Consider the following 20,946-nt stretch of genomic DNA (forward strand, 5'->3'; position numbering starts at 1 on the left):
TTAACATGGCTTCACTTTAGTGTAACCGAACAAAATGGCCCGGGGTGACTTGTAGGGAACAAGAATCCTATTCAGTGCCGATGGGGGCAGTACAGCTCAGGAACTGAAAGTAAGTGCAGTGTGCCCTATACTATACGGCCGGCAAATCAGTTCTTAGTCGTGACTTTGTTATGGCACGTTTAAATACAAACAGTCAGATGGGTCACATGGAGGATCTGCGAACCTTTATGAATCAGTGGACGAATATTGCTAATGATATATTAGCCATAAATGAAACTAAACTCGATTCTGCTCTTTACGACAACGAAGTGTATTTACCTGGCTTCGATATATTGGAACTTCACACGGTAAATACGTGAACCTGTTAATGTAGTTTACTATTTTCTATTACAAATACTGACATTTTTACCGTGAAACATTTAAGTTTTGTCCTTGTTGACTTGGCTTTGCCAATACAAGGCAATAAAATAAGGCTGACTGAAATGTTGGTTGTTGAGCGCTGATGTATTTTTGTATGTTGTTTAACATAAATTGTGTATGAAAACTTGGTCGTTTGCCTCTTATTTATCAAAAGTGGCAAGGGTTTGTTTTTCTTCTGGTACACAAGCCACATTAAGACAACCACGACAGACAATTGACGGCTACTAACAAACGGTCAACAACGAAAATAATTCGTTGACAGACAATTCAATCTCCTTCAGTGATTAGAAATAACTAAACTATTTGGAACTTACCCTAAAGTTGGTACCTGGATTATTTTATGCATTATAGTGACATCCGCTTAGGAGACACCTCTCGAAGAAAGACAACTGACGGTTAACAGTAAACTTTTCATTCTTGGAACATGATGAATTTTCCGGCAGACCAGACCTTGTGGCGCAGTGCCCTAACGGGGAGACGTCTGCCAAAGCAAAGCTGAAGCGGACCACTCGCAAACTTGACGGCATGTTCAGAACACCGTTGCCACTTTATTCAAAATCTCCTTAGCCCGTTATTCAGTGTTTTCATTGCCAAATCGAGCATACCGTGTTTGTTTTAAAGTATGTATAGTCAATTCTCTCGTTGCCTTGTTGAGCTGAGAAAGAAAAAGCTTCTCTACACTTCCCTTCGTAAGCGGAAATGCCATGCTTTTAGCCACCTGGCCTAATAGACTTTTACCAAACAAAACACGCGGGAATTGGACAGTGAAACACAAAATACAGCATACAAAATAACTGCTTTCAGTCTTTGAGGCTAAGGTTTTTTAATTGCGAAAAGAACTAAGTACCTCGAAGACCGCGAATTTGCTCATTGAGGCAAATTCAAATCGCAAGTTTGTTACTTGTCAATGTGATTTAATTACCGAAAACTTCCTATGGCCAATTTAATGTGGATAAAATAGGAATAGTTCAAACTGACTTAAACTGATTCAAAGTGATACAAATCGATCGCAGTTTTTCTGCTTCCTTCAAATTTCACTTCAATTGCAAAACATTGATCAAGTTGAATCAATGTACGCATCCTTTTTATTCTTTATTACCTTCTATCCGCTAATTTACAATATTGCGTTTAACAGCTCCATGTAACTGATGTAACTGCTCTAAATGAACATTCAACCGACAGTTTTCATAAGATTATAATAACTCCGCTTCATCGCTCGGGGGAAACGGCACCAGTAAATGAGATCAACAGATGATTTTAGAACAAAAAAATCTGACAATTGGTCAGATAACAAAGACGTGGAATCAGGAAAGGATCTTAAGTGTAAGTTTTATCTATCAGTACCTTCAATACGTCATTTTTGTGTTTCTTTGAACCTCATTACGAACGCCAGGCTAAGTGGCAAGCTTTTCATGTGAAAATTAGTTTTCATAATAAAAACTATGCACGAGGTCTCATTTTCTCAATGAAGCTCAAAGCATATTACGTGTGTGGTGCAATGCAATTTCGGCATAAACCACGTGATATGTCAAATTATATACCATTCGGTCATCCGTTTACATTTTGACCTAACACAATTATTTCACTGAAAATTAATCACAGTTTTCATTTCTTTGATGTGATTTGATCATTAAATTGAAAGAAATCTCTCAGTGCTTATTTTGACTTTTTGCACTTAGCCTCGCTTTCATAATGAGGCTTACATCAACTCGGAAATGGCCTATTGAGATCATGTTTATATATATTGACTTCCCCTCTCTGCTGACAAATTCAACTTTAATTTGTAACCTTTTCAAGTCATTTTGTTTCGATTCTCACTGAAACTTCACATAAACGTTTTCTCAACAGATTTAAATACACAGATTTCATTTTAAACGCAGATTTTTATAAACGTATTTTAATACACATTGTCAAAAGTTATGAAAATGTTTTGCCATGCAACCTTACAGGCCACAAGGTACATCTTGCCATCTCAATCCACAACAAAGAATTTTCTCTAAAATAACCTATAATGAAGAAAACATAATCTACTCCCCTTTAGCGTTGTGTAAAAAAGTTATTAACTGCTGAATAAGCTTTATGTAGTGCTAGTCACCTTGCTCTCTTGAAAAGGAAAACGAGAAATAAAATGATGCTATTAAACGGACCCAGTGACTTCGTAAAGCAATCTACCGTGTTTGGAAGAAATCAAAAATGTGTGTTTTACACCGCTTTCGTCCCCTCATTGACATCGTAAACTTAGTTTTTACTTCACTGAACTTTAATGTTAAGGCCTGCATGTATACTCAGCAAATTTGTGTCGTTTTTACTCGCGCTCGGCCTCGTGCAAGTTCGAGTCGCGCAATTACACAAGCTATGATTATTAGGAAGCGAGTCCTGGTGTTAAGTTTATTGTTAAGAAACGGTTTTGCACTGGCTATAGTTTAGAAAAAGTAATAATGCCCACAATTTGACTGCATCATCGATCGTTAACAGTAAAATTACATACTGAAATTAAAAAAAAAAAACAAATAAATAAAAAAAAGCTAAACATAAGAGCGAAAACAAAAGCATGTAAGGGAAACTTAGAGCTTGATATGCCATCCAACTACGAGTATTTTTAAAAGCGCTAACTTAACTTCGATCCCTCTTGTGTCTCAGCTTGCGTCAAAATCTAACAAATCAAAATTACTGTCCTGAGAGGTAGCAAGGTGCATAAGGATCAAAACTTCACGCCATGTGCTGTTTACATTTAAGTTGTTTCGTAGAATGTTTCTACTTCGTCTGGTGTAAAGTGATCGTTACTTCCTCCAGCCAGGAAGGTTCGGGCGAAAGTGCTGGAATACCTGTACCCGCTTGGTGGGGCATATGTGTGCCCAAGGTTTGCACTAGAGCCGCTATTAGATGATGCGTAGCTGGAAATATAGAGGTCATTCCCTCCTCCAAATGTAGGACCATAATGTGAGCAGCCGTATGTGGAATGCATATTGGAACTGTATTGTCCTGTTTGAGTCAGTTTGACCGGTGCCCATCCTGGCTTGTTTACCAAAGAAAACAGGAAGGCTTTGGAATCGTATCCATACGAACGACACCTAGACACTAGTAAGAGAATAATAATGATAATTATGAAGTGTTCCTTTTCTTGAAACTTACTTACTTATGTACTCACCTACTAGCCAACTGACGTTTAGTGAGAAATCCGTATTTTGGTTAGGCGCAAATAAGGGTTAGTATTTTTACGCCGCCTTTAATTTTCAGTGAAATTATAGCAAATTAATAGGAAAAATTAAGAGTTTTAAACTAAACTATTTGACGAAATCGACACAGGCACAGAAGAATGGACATTAGTCACAAAACTAAGTTAATGCCTGTGCTAAAAAAACGTCGTGAAAATTTGCAAGTGGAAAAAAAATTCATCTAAAGTTTTCCATTGTCATAAGGTCAAGTGCTATCACACTGTTGCTTTCATGGGAGTGTCTATTTGTAATTTTCGAGGTTCGCGAAAAATAGCAATTTTGCGAGCCAACTGTAGTCCACAGGTGTTCTTCGTGTTTACCACTGAAGTGCAAGGGCCGTACTGGAGAATATTGGCCTGAGCTCGTCACAGTACTGACGGACCAAGCGAAGCGACGTCCGTACAAAAGTGACCAATTAGTAAATAAAACCCTTCAGGCGGCTGGTATGTCGGCTGATAATGTCAAGGACACTATCAGCCGACATACCAGCAAGCCAGAAAGGGGTTTATTTATTTTATAACCCTCCCATTAATTTTTATATCACGTGAAAACCGCTCGTAAAAAAGCCAGTGCTGATCTGATGACGGATGCGCGCAATTGGTTTACAGGAACTTTATTTTCACTTTGACTGGACCATATTTCGACAAACTGACTCAGTTTGCGTAAGCCTAAGTCTGAAACTTTCTACACCTTTAAAGACGTTGACAGCATGTTTTAATGACATTTTTTTACTATCCGGAACAGCATTTGCGACCAGCTTTTTGCTGTAAACATGACTGGACATCGACAAAACGAGTTTGTTTTTCTTCCATGTAAAATAATAAAGATGAAAAGGTGAAACTCTTGAGCTGGTTTTTTTCCGCTGGCTTTGTTTCTTTTCAATGGAAATAATAGGAGGGCAAATATAGACGCAGGCGGGGGTTATTGCGTGATAACCGTCCTGTGAATTTGCACCACGTGACATAAAGTAGCCAATAAAATCGGGCGAAAATTAATGGGTGGGTTATAAAGGCTAATATTATAAACTAAATTCGATTTTGAGGCGTCAATACGACTTTTTATTGACGGCTAGTTGGGAGAAAAAATATTCCGTATTGGGCGGAGTCGCGAAAATTTTTATCGCGATACTGACATTTTGTTGGAGAAAGTAAACGAATAAAGTACAAATCGAGCGCTGATCAAAAGAGAAATTCTTACTTCAGTTATTTCTCTGGGCGGGTTATTTGAATTTTTGGCGTTAATTTTTACGTCAAAACAAAGAAAATGCAAAAATTTACAGTCCATAAAGCACCTACCATTGATGAAATAGACGAGCTAGTAAGTTTGAACATTTTACCAGTAAATTTTTATTGAAAATTTGTTACCGCCGAGATATAAACAACAACATGAAAACAGTGATGAATAAACCTCACAACCAGAAGCAAAAATAAAAAAGAGCAACCATACTAGTACCCAAAAACGAAAACAGAGCACTGTTATCCTAGCTTAGATGCCGTGGAGATTTAGAAATTTGAAAGAGACCAAGCGGCGAAGAATACTGTAAAAATTACCGAGTCTGCCGTTCGGCGCTACGACAAGAAGATCAAATTGACAGACCTGAGCCATGAAGAGAACGCAGCAGGGCTCTTGGAGCAAATTTTTCTAGAGATAAGAGACATCAGAAAAGAAACAGATCCTTTTGCTTTTAAAATGCCATAATTTATTGGAATTTAAGCCCATTGCTATTTACCGTGGCCACTTTCACGCTCGAGAAGTCTTTTAAGTAAACAGTTCTCTTCATCGAATTTTCGCTTACCTTCAAGAAAAAAGTTGTGTCCGCTGTATCATGGTACATGTTCACCCACAGAAAAAAAATATTATAAGTGGTCCTTGAACAGTGTCAGAAGCTTTGTAAACTCAAATGAAAAGAAATAAACAACACCATCCAACGTCGCATGTTCATTCACATCTGATTCACAGAAGTAAAGTTTTCATCTGTGCGCGACGAACCCATTTAAGTGCCGTGCTGTCAGGCTTACATGACAGTTTTTGAGCCAATCAGAAACCGTCATTTGAGACGGCAATACGACTTTATATTGACGTCTCAGCGCAATGGGAAGATCCCCCAGGATCGCCTTAATCCCCAGTATGGTCTCGAACAAGTGCGGTTTATAAGAATTAGTTTATTACATTTAAGTCGTCTCTTGTAAACTGATATTTTCACGATTATGACTCTGTAATAGAGCCGAAATATAGTGCTTTCCAACTATCTTGTAATAAGCCAAAACTTGGTTTCTACAATGATATCAATTCTCGGCCTTGCTTTCTTCATTTTGTAAATACATTAACATCTTGATGGATGTCTTTTTTTCAGTCAGTGACAAAGGCATACTCAGAAAAACAAAATCTGAGTTTTCCCAACGGAGTCGAACCTAAGACCTTCCGATTGCTAGTTTGGATTCTCTATTACTGAACTACAAGAGACTCGTGGGAGCTAAGGCCATTAAAATAGGTTCCCGTGACAAACATCATGCACACCGCTGCTTGCAATTGGATTTAATTGTCGATATGCGGCATATACGCAATGGAATAAAAGTGATAGTCACTATGTGTATACTTGTATATACTAACATTTTATTGTCTTGGTTATTCTATGACGACTCATGATTGATTTTCATTAAAATGTTACATTAAGGTCATTTGGCTGTGCTTCTAAAACGATTAGTTTGAAAAAACGCTACCTACTTGCTATATTAAGATGGACCACAAGGATTAGCACTATTAAACGATCATAGCTCAGCAGGGCATTATACTCCAGCATTCAGATGTTGAATTTTTACTAAGCTATGTAATATGTACATACTGTACGATGTAATTCTAGACTCGTTCATAAGATAAAAACAAAACAAAACAAAGTCACTTACCCCAAGAAAGACTAGTGTACCCTCCAAATATATAGCTCCCCACTTTAACAATCGTAACAGTCGGACCCTTATTGTCACACTGAGAGTGAAATGTTGATGCAGCCCAGCCGTCCACCGACGCATGCCAGCAACGCTTCCAGGCAGATGACTTACTCTGTGCAACAGGTTTGAGCCAATCACTCAAAGGTGTTAAGTACTGTAGGTTACCTCTCAAAATAACAGAGTCTGATAGTCCCCCTACACAAAAAATGAAACAATACAATACTATTGAAACCTCACAATAAACAACTAATCCATCCATACATCGAAGCAATCGGGTACTTCTCGAATACTTCATAGACTCACTGGAATCTAATCAAATCGAAGTTATACAATCACAGACTGTAAAGAATTTGGGATGAAGTAATTGTGTCATTCTTGCAGGACCCTGAGATTAGGCATGCACCGGCTGCGTACATTGTTTTGAAAGGTCAGTTGAAATTCAAACACTTGTTCCAAAAAAAACCTTCTAATTTGGAGACAAGGAGTGAATTGTTGTAAAATGTTAACAAAAGTGGGAAGAAAGGCTACAAAAACTACAACTAAATCCATATGGAAGTAGTGTCAAAGGATTACATGCTTTCATTTGTCAATTCGAGGTTAAGGAGAATTAAGTAAGCTGTCAATTCAGCAAAAGCTTCCAGTAAACGCCATCATGTTTAAAACAGCTCCTGTATTCGGTTTTTGCGAGGCAGTGAGTTATTAAAAGGGGATTGGTTTAAGTCATCTGCCTGCATACGACAAAACCTCAGCCTTGATGATAAAACTCGCTATCATACTTTTAGTGATATCCAGTATTGATGCTTTTGAAGAGGTAATTATCATACCTGCATAATTGAGATTGCACTCAAAACCATCACCAATGAACCCTTGTTGGATGTTGCAGATACACTTGAATGAGCCTCGATAATTGGTGCAGGTCGCAAACTGATGACAGTAGTACTTGTCTCTGCTGCACTCATTAAGATCTGTTAGGTAAAAAATAAATGAAATCTAAAATATATAAAAATGAATCAATGAGGTGAACGGATTTGTCATAGACACGATTTTTTTTTTTCAGTTTAATGGCTTCGCTGGTAAAAAAATTTACTGACCTCGTTCATGCAAACGGAAAAACAAAACTAATTTCGGGAAATATAAGTTTTTTTAAAACTAATATTGATGGCAAGTTTAGCCTTAGAGGAAGCTCAATTGCTCAACGTAACCAATTGACCTTCCTAGCAAACTGACCCATTGTCGTCCCACCAGTGCTCTCAATAAAGTGTGCATAACAAGGGGCTCCTCATAGATCAAGTTTAAATAATAACCACCCCCTCTCCTCCCACCCACCGCTATCGGCTACTTTGAGGTCTAGCGGGGCTGGGTCGAGTTTCAAATTTTACCCAATGTATAAATTGACACCACCGTATGAAAGATCACTTTACATTAGTTATTTGACCAAGTTTAGTACTGGTACTGTCCCCCAAAACCATATAAACTCTCAAAATGTAACTTATGTATATGTATTTTAATGTATATGTAATTGACCACTCCCCCTTGGGGCTTTTCAAGGTCAATGAACAACGGCTCTAATCAGATAGACCATGACACTGGGAACTCCACGCCCTACTCTTTTCGAACAGTGCCAAGGGTTATTTAACGTCCCACAGATTATTATTAGGAATAAGTGTTGTGAGACGGGACCTACGGTTTATCGTCCTTATCCGAGAAGACTAGAAACTCTAACCATTTGCAGATGTCATTACAAAGGCAGCACTTTCTCCTCAGTTATTTAAAGACCCTGAGTTTTGGTCCAACCGGGGTTTGAACCCACGACCTCCCGCACGGTAGTCCGGTAATCTACCAACTGAGCTAAGGCACGTGATCTTTTATATGGTAGTGTAAATTTGTAAATTAGATAAAATTTGCAACTCGACCTAGTCCCCTGCTTATCCTAAAAGTGGCGTATATAAAACAAAATATGTACCCCTTCTTATGCCTTTTATTGCCCTGCACCCTTCTGGTTCAAAGGCATTTTTTGCGACCTTTGAAAGTGGTATATCGTGAGCGTGTTTCGCTTACCAAGAAAGTGAAAAGGACACCTCTTTCTCCAGAACCTCCCCATAGAGCCCATTATATGAAGTACCCCGTGATAACAAATAAGATTCGAGCGCTTCGTCATGACGATTGAAGCATCCTTAACTGACCCTTTTTGGGCTCGTAGGAGGTTGTATGATTTAGGGCCTCGCGGTAACTTAAACAAAGTAAGATAAATTACTCACCTTTCTTACAGGTAAATTGATGGCAGTCACTGCACTTCACGTCATTCCATTCATAGTTGTGTTCTACACCAAGCGCGTGTACGCAATCCTCTTCTCCCAAATTATTTGGTTGGTTTTTTGCCCAGGCTGAGAAGTTCCCCTCACCGCGATCAGCCCAAGTAAAGCTACCCTCTGTGGAGATGTCATTTAAGCCAAGCCAGGATTTTTCTCCGTTATGGCGGTGTTGTAAATAGACATTTTCTTCGTTATTGTTGACATCGACAAGAACTGAGTTTTTTCGACGGCATGATTTCAGTGCTGTGGTCCAGTTACTGCACGTGTCACTTGTGTAGTAACAAAAGCCATTGAAATAGTTCCACCCAGGATTGCAAATATCTGCAATAACATCATAACAGTTTACTTTATTAATAGTAGATAATGTTATTTAACTCTATTCCGGGGTGTCACATTCCCATTCATAACTGTTGACCCACGCCCCTCTAACTCTATTGACTGACAATTTAACTATGCCTAACTTAATTTTTTGAAAGTACTGCACAGCCAATTGTACAATTTCTGCATCCTTCCTTTTTATCAACACGCAAATGTTGCGGAATGTTTTAAAGTAAATACTTTGTTTATGTATTTTTATGACAAAAACTGACCTGTAAGAACCGTATAACTCACTGACAGCGGATCGTATCTGGTCCCGTACAGTTCCTTGACACAAGCTCTAAATCCAGATGTATTCATGTTCTGAAGGCATATATATAAGTTAATACATACTTGTTGCATCTTGTAGAAGTGCGCTACTTAAAAGCCAGACCCATTTTTTGTATACATGTATGTACCAGTCTTTCAATAAACTGGTCCAATCTTCAGTTGGAGTTAAGTACTTAGTTTACAAACCTGATTTTTTTATATTTTTTTTTTTACCAACAAAAATATAAAAACAAAAACAACAACAACAAACTTCAAGCTAATATTCCTTTATCTGATATTTTTGTAATGACTACGTCAACTGAAATTACGTTTTAACCCGGGACCTCTCTATACAAATAATGTCCGGTGACAGGACCACGCAATCATACTCATACGTGGAATTCTCAATAGAGGCCATAAAAGAATTACAAAATTGTCATGTAAAAAATTAAACTTACTTCGATCCATGTGGTGATACCATTGTGGATTGGAGCTGAGTTTCCACTGACCGAAGTGCTATGGTTAGCTGATAAAAGTACTGTTGGTGTTGTGTTATATTTTCTTGTAAATGAAACAAACTAAAACAAAAATAAATAAAAAAATAATCAGATAAATAACGCTTAATTGTAATGACATGGTTCACGCTATTTTTTTCAGTGTTTCAAATTTTTCTTGTTTTCAGAGTAAAAGACTTGTCTAGCTTATTCTGAAATCTTAATAGCAAGTACTGCGGATTATTATCTTATTTGTCCGCATTTCTATTTTTCTTTTTAGTTTACATTAGAAACATTACTTTTGTTCAAGACCTTGATTAATGCCACAGGACTCCTTTCGTGTATAGTGCGTCAGAGAACTAAATGCCCACACTCAGGACCCGATTGTTGCACAAATATTCTGACACGGTAGATCAAATGCTTTTGCGTCTTATCCAATTGCGCAAATGCCTTGTCACATCATTACATACTATGGTAACCCAACTAAACTTACTAAGCCACTAGACCTCTGTCATTTCACGGCTTTAGTTTAATGATATTGTCAGTATTCTTACTTCGCAGTAAGCGTTGTTGTTTTCATCTGTTGGTGGATTTGTGTTTGGAAAATGGATTGCGCCATGCTCAGTAAACAAAGGCTTGTGTAGCTTGGAGAACGCGAACCAATTCTGTAAAAATAATGAGTGACAGCAATTAATTGTTAAAATCCTATCCTTACTATGTGCACTCCAAGGTCGCCGTCGCACTTCGTTTGGTTATCTGTCACCTTAGACTATGTAAACACAAAATTTCCATCTATCTGGGAACTGTTCATTCACATCATTTCTGTTATAGTTACTATTCGATTCCACGTGATCCTTTCTGAAATTTTAGTCTCGGAGTAGGAGAGGTGGGCGAAATGGTAAATTGTAGTTACTGGCTCGTATTATGAACTTACCACGTTAATATCTTCATGCTTCCCATCAAAGTTTTGCATTTCCCGTAGACAGGTTTTAAAAGAGTCCTTGGAAATATCTTCATTCCAGAGAAGAGCGGCATCGTACTCTTTTCCAGTTCGTAAATGATCTGACGTCACAAGAACTACAGGTGCTTCATCAAACTTGTCCTAAAAAATTAAAAGAAAGGAAAAAACTCACGTTGGGGAATTTGTAATGCAAAGTTGTGTTGTGTTTCAAAATAGCCGAAATAATACTAAAAAGGACCAGCCTCACAGATATTTTTTGAGACACATTTGCACTGTGTTGTGAAGCTAATAAAAGGTTTGTTTTCGACTTTAATTTTAGAATAAAGTTGTTATTTCCTTTCGATAGTTTTGATGGATATTTTCTAGATTATTTGACATTTTCTTGTTGTTCAAAGATTAGAGTTAGCTACCGACAGTACCGTGGACAGGTTTGCCTTCTTAGTAGTGAGGGAGGGACCACGGTTTCCCCCTTTTAAAGGGGGAATCTCATTTACTTGAGGGGGCATAAATTACCGACGATGACGTCTTGGTCTATTGTCTTGATCACTCATGATAGGATGACGTCATATTTTATTTTAGCCTTACCAACAGGTTATGAACTGAGAATGATGATTATTCAAGAGAGTGACGCAGGCATACTCGGAAAAAAGAAATCCGAGTGCTCCTATCAGGAGTCGAACCTAAGACCTTCCGATTACTAGTTCGGATGCTCTACCACTGAGCTACAGGAGACTCGTGGGTGCTAAGGTCATTAAAAAAGGAGGAGAAACTAAGCGCCCCATAATGCTTTGCGCTTAATATTTCACCCGTCTCATGGCTTCAGTCGGTCGAAAAGTGCTTCCAACGAGCTTTTTCAATCGCCGAATTGACAGTGATCAAACTGCGTAAAGGTTAGTTTTTTAGTTTTCTGGGAATCTTTATTGTATCATGCCTATAAAACTTCTGTCTCTAGCTCAAAAATTCAATCTTTTTGTCCTTGTTTCAGTTCAATTTTTCGGACCTCATTTTGATTGCAAATTGCGCGATGGCTGAATGACCTCGAACAATCGTGGTAAGTGAACGTTGTTTTCGAAATCTTTTGGCCCATAGATAATAGGAATAGCAAAATGAGATAATTTTGAAGGTATTTCGAGTTTGGAACCTCGAAGTACCTCACGATTTCAGTGTGTTTTATCGCCGCAAAGTTTGGTATTTTTCGGCATCAGCATGTGCTCTCGAGGTGTGTTTGCGCCTTGTTGCCGCGGCTTTGCCGCGGTTCTTTTTCTCTCTCGCGAAGAAAATAACCTTTGGCACCCCGAGTAACGGCAATAATGCAAACCTGCTCTAAATCTTTACGAGTTTTTATTATTTCATCGTTCGTTTTCGAGACGTTACTAACAGATACTTGGTTAGATCTTTTTATTACCTTTGTTCTCTTATTTTTCTAGATTATCAATTTATTATGGATGAACGAGAGAAACGTCCATATGTTTGCGAGTGGTAGTACCCCGAGCAAAGGCCACGTGAAGTTGACCTTTGCTGGAACCAGAAAGCGAGGAAAGACCTCCGCGAAGAACGTTGGCTTTTCAGGGAAAAGGAAGCCCCTTGCAAAAAGTACTGTATTTACTTAAACTCATGCATGGGATGTGGCAACTGTTTTGTGCGGCCCTTACTGATGGGCACTGCTTATTGGAGGGAGGGTGTCCATGTATATAAAACAATATATACCTATTTAAAATAACATATGATAGAAAAACGAAATATCTTGTTAGTGAGAGGCCCTGTGCTAAAGAGAGTGCTTATTAATATTCCAGTTGTTTAGTGCCGCACTTCTTCAATGCCCCTAGTTATTATTTTAGGTGCAACACTTATTTGAGTGACTGCCATATTTATTTTGTCAATCATTGAATTATCACTATTCTTCTAACAGCAAGTGCAGGTACATATCTGGAGTGCTATTTTTTTTTTGTCATTTTGTTAATCACTTACTCCACATTGCAGGGAATTTTGCTAAAGGATGGACACAGATTAACCATTGTTTTATTGGACTCTGAATGAATGCTGCTCTGAAGAGGCATATTCTTCATTTGATGCAAGACCTGAATTTGAGATGGCAATGATACACATAATCACTGTTTATGTCTCCATGGGCTGTGACTGAATCAGAGGGAAGAAAGTTCCATCTTCATAGTTGGAAGGACCCACCTCCCTGCTTACCACAGGCATACCATCTGTCAGTCATTGTCTTGGAAACTACCTTGCCCCAACCCCCCCTGATTTTTTTCCATGCTAACTGTGTAGATGCTGTGGCTTTATCTCTTTCTGATTTGAGTTTTTCATTTTTAGAGTTTTTTTTAAATATTTTTGTCAAATTGTGGTAACCTACTCTAACAAGTTTTTGTTGTTAAATAGTATCTAGGAAAATTCAAATAAGAAGTTAATCAATAAAAGATAACTAAAATCACAACACATACATCTGGTATGTACTTGTGATCTAGTTTGGATTTGGAAATCCAAGTTCTTACACCTGAAGTGACTAATAAATTATTATTACAAAGACTTGGTTGTACAAGGTTTATACCTAACAATGGAGTTACACTATTGGTGGGAGCTTGCTAATGTAACAAACATGAATAAGTTACTGGAATGAAAACAATCTCTTGATAATGTGAGGATTAAGAGTAACATAAATACCAAACAAGGCAATTATCACTGCATACATGATGTAACACATTTTCACTTTGTTTCATAATGCAGTTACCCTTCCCAGGTAAGATGTAACCTGATTCAGACATGCTTTGTACACTTTGTTTTGGTTTTAATCCAAAAGCAACAAAAAGTGGAAATATGGCCACTGTCATGAGGTTGGTAAACATCTCAGTTGTCAACACCTCATGCCACATTACACATGATAAATTAAAATCATGGAATATAAAAAATCACAAAAATTTACATGAGCCTGAATGTTGATTCTCATTTGGAAATTCAAATGACTGCCTGTAAGACCGAAATGGGATCTATACCAAATGCAAACAATGCAATCAAACAGAATTCGAGATGATGATAATGTTAAAGCATGGGAGCATTTTTTTTCTTAACCAAACACAAAGCAAATGGGGAAATAGTTACCTGAATATCACAAACCAAAGATTTTGTCATTTTTGTTATATGGACAAAACCGAAAATACAACATGAGGCAAACGGTTTAACACTCCACATAACTGAAGTTATTGTTATGGGAATAAATATTACAGTGAACTCTAAAGGTGGACACTTCTCTAAGACAGAAAATGTTGGTACCCAGGTAGATTTTCTTTGATAAAGTTGGCAACTAAGTTCTCTAGAAGGTGGCAAACTCTCTCAGGCAGCCAGTTACAAATTTGTGGGTCCCAGAGGACCCAGAGCTGTCCAACATAGTGTTGACATTATTTGCAGTTATTCGAAGGGCTTTCGGTTTTAAAAGCTTTTTTTAATCATAGGTTTAAAAAATCTGTGCCATAAAACTATTAAAACGATTGCACTGAATGTTTCTGAACAGCAGAACTGAATAGAACTGGAACAAAATGTAATGGCACTTAATTAATATTGTCAAAAAGCTTCATTATATTAGTAAAGGCTGATTTAGACGGTACAACTTTTGCTTACGACTGTCGCATGCAATTTCTAGAGCACGCGCTGCTCTTGTCGTGCAAAAAATCGAACACAACTCTCGTCATTCAACATTGCCTATAACTTCGATTGTCATAGGATTTTGAAACATGTTTTAAAATCCTACGACGTTTGTTGTGACGTACATGACAGTCATAAGCAAGTTGTCGGTTTGATTTACATTTTGTAGGCCTGTCGTAAGCATGTCGCATGCAACAAAGTCGTACCCATTTTCCTTTCTAATTACATCATCCACATCGAAATCCCAAATGCTTGAGCATGCTCTTTTTTTTTTTTATAAGAATTTATTTCATAAGAATATCGAGGCTGAAATTTGCGAAATTTTAAGAACATTTTAAGAATAAACCCAAGGCTGAGATTTTGAAAAGAATATATTTTTTGTGTTAAAAATTTATAAATACAATGTTCACAATCAGATGTTTATAACCAAACTATAAAATTCTTCTTTTCTCCAAACGGCAAAACTAACCAATAAAACGATAAAAACCTACACTAGCGAAATTTTAGATGCTAATGACAGTTTGATGAATGCTACAGGTATTACATACATACAGTACACTTCTACAATACATTCTAAAACAGAAATGTCATACGCTATAATCTAAGAATATTTACAAGAATATATTCAGCCAAACATCGGCAGAAAAATAAGAATATTCAGCCTGGGCCGGAAAAACAATATTCTTACATAAAAAGAAAAGAGTGTAATTTCTTCGTCGATCATCTTTGACCTCATCTGGATGAATCTGCAAATCGTAACAACAACAATCGGTAAAGCAACACTTTAACTATTTATTAGATTTTCTAAGCAGACAGTACACTTTTTATGACTTTCAATGATTCTTACCTGGAATTCCAAACTAGATTTTGCCCAGATTTTCACTTTATCAAGCTGTATCAAGCAGACGCGTGCTAAGCTGTGGTAAACAACACAACCATCCGCCGCTCCGAAAGTGATCCAGGGAAACTCACACGTCCAAACAAACATTTCAGCTTAAGAAAAGGTAAACTAAACACTGTGAGTACGGAAATATACTCGGTATCGACGAATACGAATATAAAATCTTTGATTTCCGAAACATTGGCGCTTGCCGCGCTTGTTCCTCCAACGAGTCCGCTTTGGAATGAGGAGGTCATGTGACATCGACACTTTGATAATATAGTTCGAAGCGATGCATTGTGGGCTATGTGGTTTCTCCTCCTTTGTCATTAAACTAGGTTCATGGGACAAACATCCTGCATACTGCTAGGATTTGAATGTCGAACGTGTGGTATATGAGAGAAATGTGATGGTATATTTCCAGCCTGGTGAATGAATGAGAATGATGATTATTCAAGAAAGTGACGCAGGCATACTCGGAAAAAAGAAATCCGAGTGCTCCTATCAGGAGTCGAACCTAAGACCTTCCGATTACTAGTTCGGATGCTCTACCACTGAGCTACAGGAGACTCGTGGGTGCTAAGGTCATTAAACTAGGTTCATGGGACAAACATCCTGCATACTGCTAGGATTTGAATGTCGAACGTGTGGTATATGAGAGAAATGTGATGGTATATTTCCAGCCTGGTGAATGAATGAGAATGATGATTATTCAAGAAAGTGACGCAGGCATACTCGGAAAAAAGAAATCCGAGTGCTCCTATCAGTGAACTGGTTTGACAGGTTTATCAATGATGTCTTGCTCTATTTTTAACTTATGGCAGTCATGGGCCGTATCACCGGTTTGACAGGTTTTTGAAGTTATTTTTGGATACATGACATCATATTGTACATACATACATACATACATACATACATACATACATACATACATACATACATACATACATACTTTATTGTATAGCTCCCCTTGGGGGCTCTTCCGTCATACATGAAAATAAAAATAATAATAATGAAAACTATTTGCATTTGGATGTTAACATAGAGAGAAAGAAAAAAAATACGATAATGAAAACACTATGAATTAAAAAAATCCTTAAACAATCTCTTTTTTAAAAACGCTAAGTTTTCCCGTGTCTCTGATATGCTTCGATAAATTATTGTAGATTTTTTTGCTCCACGAAAGGTGAAAGCCCTTTGGCCGCTCGCAAGCTCTAGGATCTACAGTTTTCTAAGCTAAAGAATCTGCATTCGGTAGTCTTTTTCTTCTTCTCCTCCTCCTCCTCCTCCTCCTCCTCCTTCTTAGGAGGAGGGAAAACAATAGGAGGAGGACGAGGAGGAGGAGGTGAAGGAGGGAAAACAATAGAATTGAGGAGGAGGAAGAGTAGGAAGAGGAGGCAAGGTCAGCAAAAACAGAAATACACCTTTTGCGTTCATTTATAGAAAATATTCGTTCATGTCAATAGGTGTTTGCATATGTATTAACATTCAAAAGCATAAACAGGGCTCCTTTTGGCATTCATTTCCAGAAATTGCATTAACGCAAATAGACTACCAATTGCATCATTGGACAATCATTTTTCTAGAAAATAAACTCATTAACGGATAAGCACTAACAATCTATTGCATCTTTACACAACCATTTCAATGAGGGTAACATTTTTTTAGTGCAAAAAGACAAGCATAAGTTTCATCATTACATTCAACTATTTGAAAAGAAAATTGAAATTCGCTGTATGAATTATCCTTAATTTTCTTGTCGCCAATTAGACATCGTGGTAAAACGTTTACAGATAACGATACCACTGTCCACATTAAGTTGCCGTAATGGAACCAATATTCCCTTAAAAGCAACAATTAAAGCAACCATAACCCGTTCTGAGGTAAAAGAACAGATGACTATTATAAACATATGAAGGCAAACTCGGCGATTCAGAAATAGAATTGAGAGTTACTTTTATTCATTCGAAATCTCCAGTGTTTAAATCTTTTTCTGTATTCGCTAGTCAAAGACAATAAGTTATTTAGTCAGGTCTCTCAAGAAATGTACCTTGTTTAATAGCAAGCCTTTACTAGTCGCGTGTTTTGATTGTGTTTTAATTGATCATTTCAAGGAACTTAAGCTGTCTATTGTTTATGATAAGTTAATTGGCTTTTTCCGTAGAGTTTTTATGCAAATGTAGTTTTCAGTCGGATCACTGCTTCTGCATAATTAGTGGCTAACGGACCGGGAAGAGAGGTTGCACAAGAGCTTAAGTCCCTGATCTGAAAGCCAAAAGCGCATTGACCCTTGTTAACGTAAGTAAAGGTGGACAGTCAACATCAAACATAACCGACTTTAATGTGATATACATATTGCAAAATCTCTGTATGCAGATTATTCTTATTCCGAGCACCGAAACAAAGACCACAAAGGACTGTTTTAACTCTTTAATCCTCAAAAAAGCTCAACCTGACACGAATTGTTTTTTAGTCATTAGGCGGGAAAGGCGCTTAGCTAATTTAGGCGAGGAACACAGACGACAAATATTTTTCATTATTTCTGAGTTTTCGGGAAAAGTCAGGTTATATAGAGTGTCAGAAACGGCCAAAAACAGGCCAGAAAGGCCATTATCAGGCCTGAAATGCCAAAATCACGACAAAAGGGACAAAAGGAGACAAACGGGTCATTTGTAGTTGTGTGTCTTTATTTTTCTCAGACACACGCGTGGGTGTCGCGCGTATTTGTGTTTTGTTTTTTTCTAAAAAGACTACCGAATACAGATTCTTTAGCTTAGAAAACTGTAGATCTTAGAGCTTGCGAGTGGCCAAAGGGCTTTCACCTTTCGTGGAGCAAAAAAATCTACAATAATGTATCGAAGCATATCAGAGACACGGGAAAACTTAGCGTTTTTAAAAAAGAGATTGTTTAAGGATTTTTTTAATTCATAGTGTTTTCATTATCGTATTTTTTTTTTCTTTCTCTCTATGTTAACATCCAGATGCAAATAGTTTTCATTATTATTATTTTTATTTTCATGTATGACGGAAGAGCCCCCAAGGGGAGCTATACAATAAAGTATGTATGTATGTATGTATGTATGTATGTATGTATGTATGTATGTACAATATGATGTCATATATCCAAAAATAACTTTAAAAACCTGTCAAGCCGGTGACACCGCCCATGACTGCCATAAGTTAAAAATAGAGCAAGACATCATTGATAAACCTGTCAAACCAGTTCATAACCTGTTGGTAAGGCTAAAATAAAATATGACGTCATCCTATAATGAGTGATCAAGACAATAGGCCATGACGTCATCGTCGTTAATTTATGCCCCCCCCCCAAGTAAATGAGATTCCCCCTCGAAAAGGGGGAAACCGTTGTCCCTCCCTCACTACTCTTCTTCCTTTAACCTTGGTTTGGTCGTCCTGGAGGGCTGAAATCAAGGCAAAATACTAAAGGATTTTATCGGCCTGTATGCTCAGAATTCGAGATATTGTCAGGGGCCGCAATTATGATGGAACACAATCAGTCCATCAATAAATGAATGAATGAATGAATGAATGAATGAATGAATGAATGAATGAATGAATCAATCAATCAATCAATCAATCAATCGATCAATCAACGTTTGTTTATGCCGTGAAGGGTATTAAGGCTAAACCCTCGTGGCTTCTAGTAGCTGTTATTTCTCTCAATTTGACGAATTCTATTTTAGTTGGAAACCAACCTTGGGAAAAGTGACATCTGCACAGTTTGTTCCAGACCACCACTTTTGCATCTGAATGATTCCTGTCAATCCCTCGACTGGTGCACCTTGGTAAGCTACCCAGTCTACGGTTGCGAACGGATTAAAATTTTCCTCTTTTCGCCCAGATTGCATGACACAAACGGTGAAATTCGCCGTATTGACTTTTTCTGTCCAGGACGTAACAGCATGGTGGACTGTCAACGAGTCGTTCAATTTCATGTGATTCACGGTGATTTGGACATGGACCTGCTTATCAGGGTAGAAGCGGTATGGCGGGAAAGCGATTGTCTTGCAGCTAGAATCATGCCACTTTGGAACACGGATAAGTTCTTCTCGTCCTCGAACAATTGGAAAACCTGTAAATTAAAATAAAAAGAGAGAAAGGTTGTGTTCTGAAGTACACGACAGATTTATTTTCTTAGCATCAAAGAGATGTTAAGAACCAAGAATTGATGTCTTTTCTGCGCAGAAGTGCCATTTGTAATTTATCGAGATACAAGGTCAACAAAGTTGATAACAACAGAAAGGACACCAAGCAGTGTTTCATCCCAGGGAACCCCAGGGCTTTATTTCTATATCTTAACTGTATACTTAATAAAATTAACTTTGTACGCGTTGGTTTCAGAGTCCTTTGGTTAATCTATGTGGAAGGAATCTGCATCATATGGAAGACTGTTTCTACTTTCCTTTTCAAACGGTAATCATTTACCAAGTGAGTCGGAATCTAGAGTCTAGCGTAGAGTCCCGAGTTTCAATTTCTAATTATTTATTCTCGCTCTTTCTTAATCTTTATCTGTTAAAATTTAGTATAAGATGACACCCAGGGCTCTCTCCAGGGGAGAATTAATAGGTAATAGTTAGGCTGCAGAAGAGGCTTTATTTTGTATGTTTCTCAAGCGAGCGGAGGGGAGCCCTGAACGCTAGTCACGCGCGACGGAAGGGGCGCAAAATCGCAAAAAAAGAAAGGCTAGGTAATCAGAGTTGAAACTAGAGCATCACACCGAGACACGAGTTTCCCATGCACTTGAAACGATTACATTTAAAAAGGCATGGATAATCCGTCTTCGTTTTGTATGCAGATCCCTGCCATTCCGACTGAAGGACACTGACATACAGGCGATTGATTTATTTTTGTTATAGCAATGAATCCCGGAGGCTTTTCATTTTAACAGCACTTGATAAAGGGAAATCTCCCTTACCCTCACAACTTCCTGGGTGGTACACAAGGTTGTTCTCCAGTCCTCTGCAATAGTTCAACTCGTGCCAGCATTTGTTGTCGTATGTTGTTCCATTCGCAGTGCATACTGGATCCTGATAAGAGGGACATTGTTCAAAACATTCACAGCGACCGTCATGCGCACTGTACGTCTTGCAAACTCCAAACCGTGGACAATGCACATTAAGACAAGGATCGAGGTCTGTGGCAATGAACAAAAAATTAAAAGTGGATTCCTTGCAGCATTGCCATATAGTAAATATAGTAAGTTAGAAAGGTCACATTCGTTTTCCTTGCAATAGTTCGTCTGGCACGAACTCGATGTGGTAGCCTCTGGCAATACTTTAGGCAAGCAGGTGATGGCGACCATTTGGCGCAAGAGAATTGTCCGTTACCCTTAACTAAGACTATCCCCTCCGGAATTAAGAAAAGTTAAACCCCACAGAAAAGCCCTGGCTACAAGATAAGTTGGATGCAAAGAGAGACTTCCA

The 20,946-nt window shown here is 37.9% G+C and overlaps 1 protein-coding gene and 2 long non-coding RNA genes across 3 annotated transcripts in view; 1 reads left to right on the forward strand and 2 right to left on the reverse strand.

Annotated features, from left to right (window-relative positions):
• Nucleotides 1–1,487: 1,487 nt before the first annotated feature.
• LOC146486487 (uncharacterized) overlaps nt 1,488–20,946 on the reverse strand; it is a 79,278-nt gene continuing 59,819 nt past the window's right edge. Inside the window, exon 2 of the long non-coding RNA XR_014860569.1 lies at nt 1,488–1,565. This is a non-coding gene — a long non-coding RNA (uncharacterized LOC146486487). The remainder of the gene's footprint in view (nt 1,566–20,946) is intronic.
• LOC146486488 (uncharacterized) overlaps nt 1,635–20,946 on the reverse strand; it is a 37,497-nt gene continuing 18,185 nt past the window's right edge. The window contains exons 9-18 of the mRNA XM_085101215.1: nt 20,439–20,657; nt 19,219–19,595; nt 10,948–11,115; nt 10,568–10,678; nt 9,978–10,097; nt 9,483–9,573; nt 8,839–9,213; nt 7,405–7,545; nt 6,539–6,775; nt 1,635–3,498 (exon numbers count right to left, since the gene is read on the reverse strand). Coding sequence (XP_084957341.1) covers nt 3,152–3,498; nt 6,539–6,775; nt 7,405–7,545; nt 8,839–9,213; nt 9,483–9,573; nt 9,978–10,097; nt 10,568–10,678; nt 10,948–11,115; nt 19,219–19,595; nt 20,439–20,657 — 2,186 coding nt within the window. The 3' untranslated portion in view covers nt 1,635–3,151. The remainder of the gene's footprint in view (nt 3,499–6,538; nt 6,776–7,404; nt 7,546–8,838; nt 9,214–9,482; nt 9,574–9,977; nt 10,098–10,567; nt 10,679–10,947; nt 11,116–19,218; nt 19,596–20,438; nt 20,658–20,946) is intronic.
• LOC146486489 (uncharacterized) lies at nt 11,783–14,168 on the forward strand. The gene is made up of 4 exons (XR_014859461.1): nt 11,783–11,864; nt 11,960–12,029; nt 12,402–12,567; nt 12,955–14,168. It is a non-coding gene; the product is annotated as an uncharacterized LOC146486489 (long non-coding RNA).

Source organism: Pavona decussata, unplaced genomic scaffold (assembly GCF_977016875.1).
Source record: "Pavona decussata unplaced genomic scaffold, jaPavDecu1.1 SCAFFOLD_21, whole genome shotgun sequence".
NCBI lineage: Eukaryota > Metazoa > Cnidaria > Anthozoa > Scleractinia > Agariciidae > Pavona > Pavona decussata.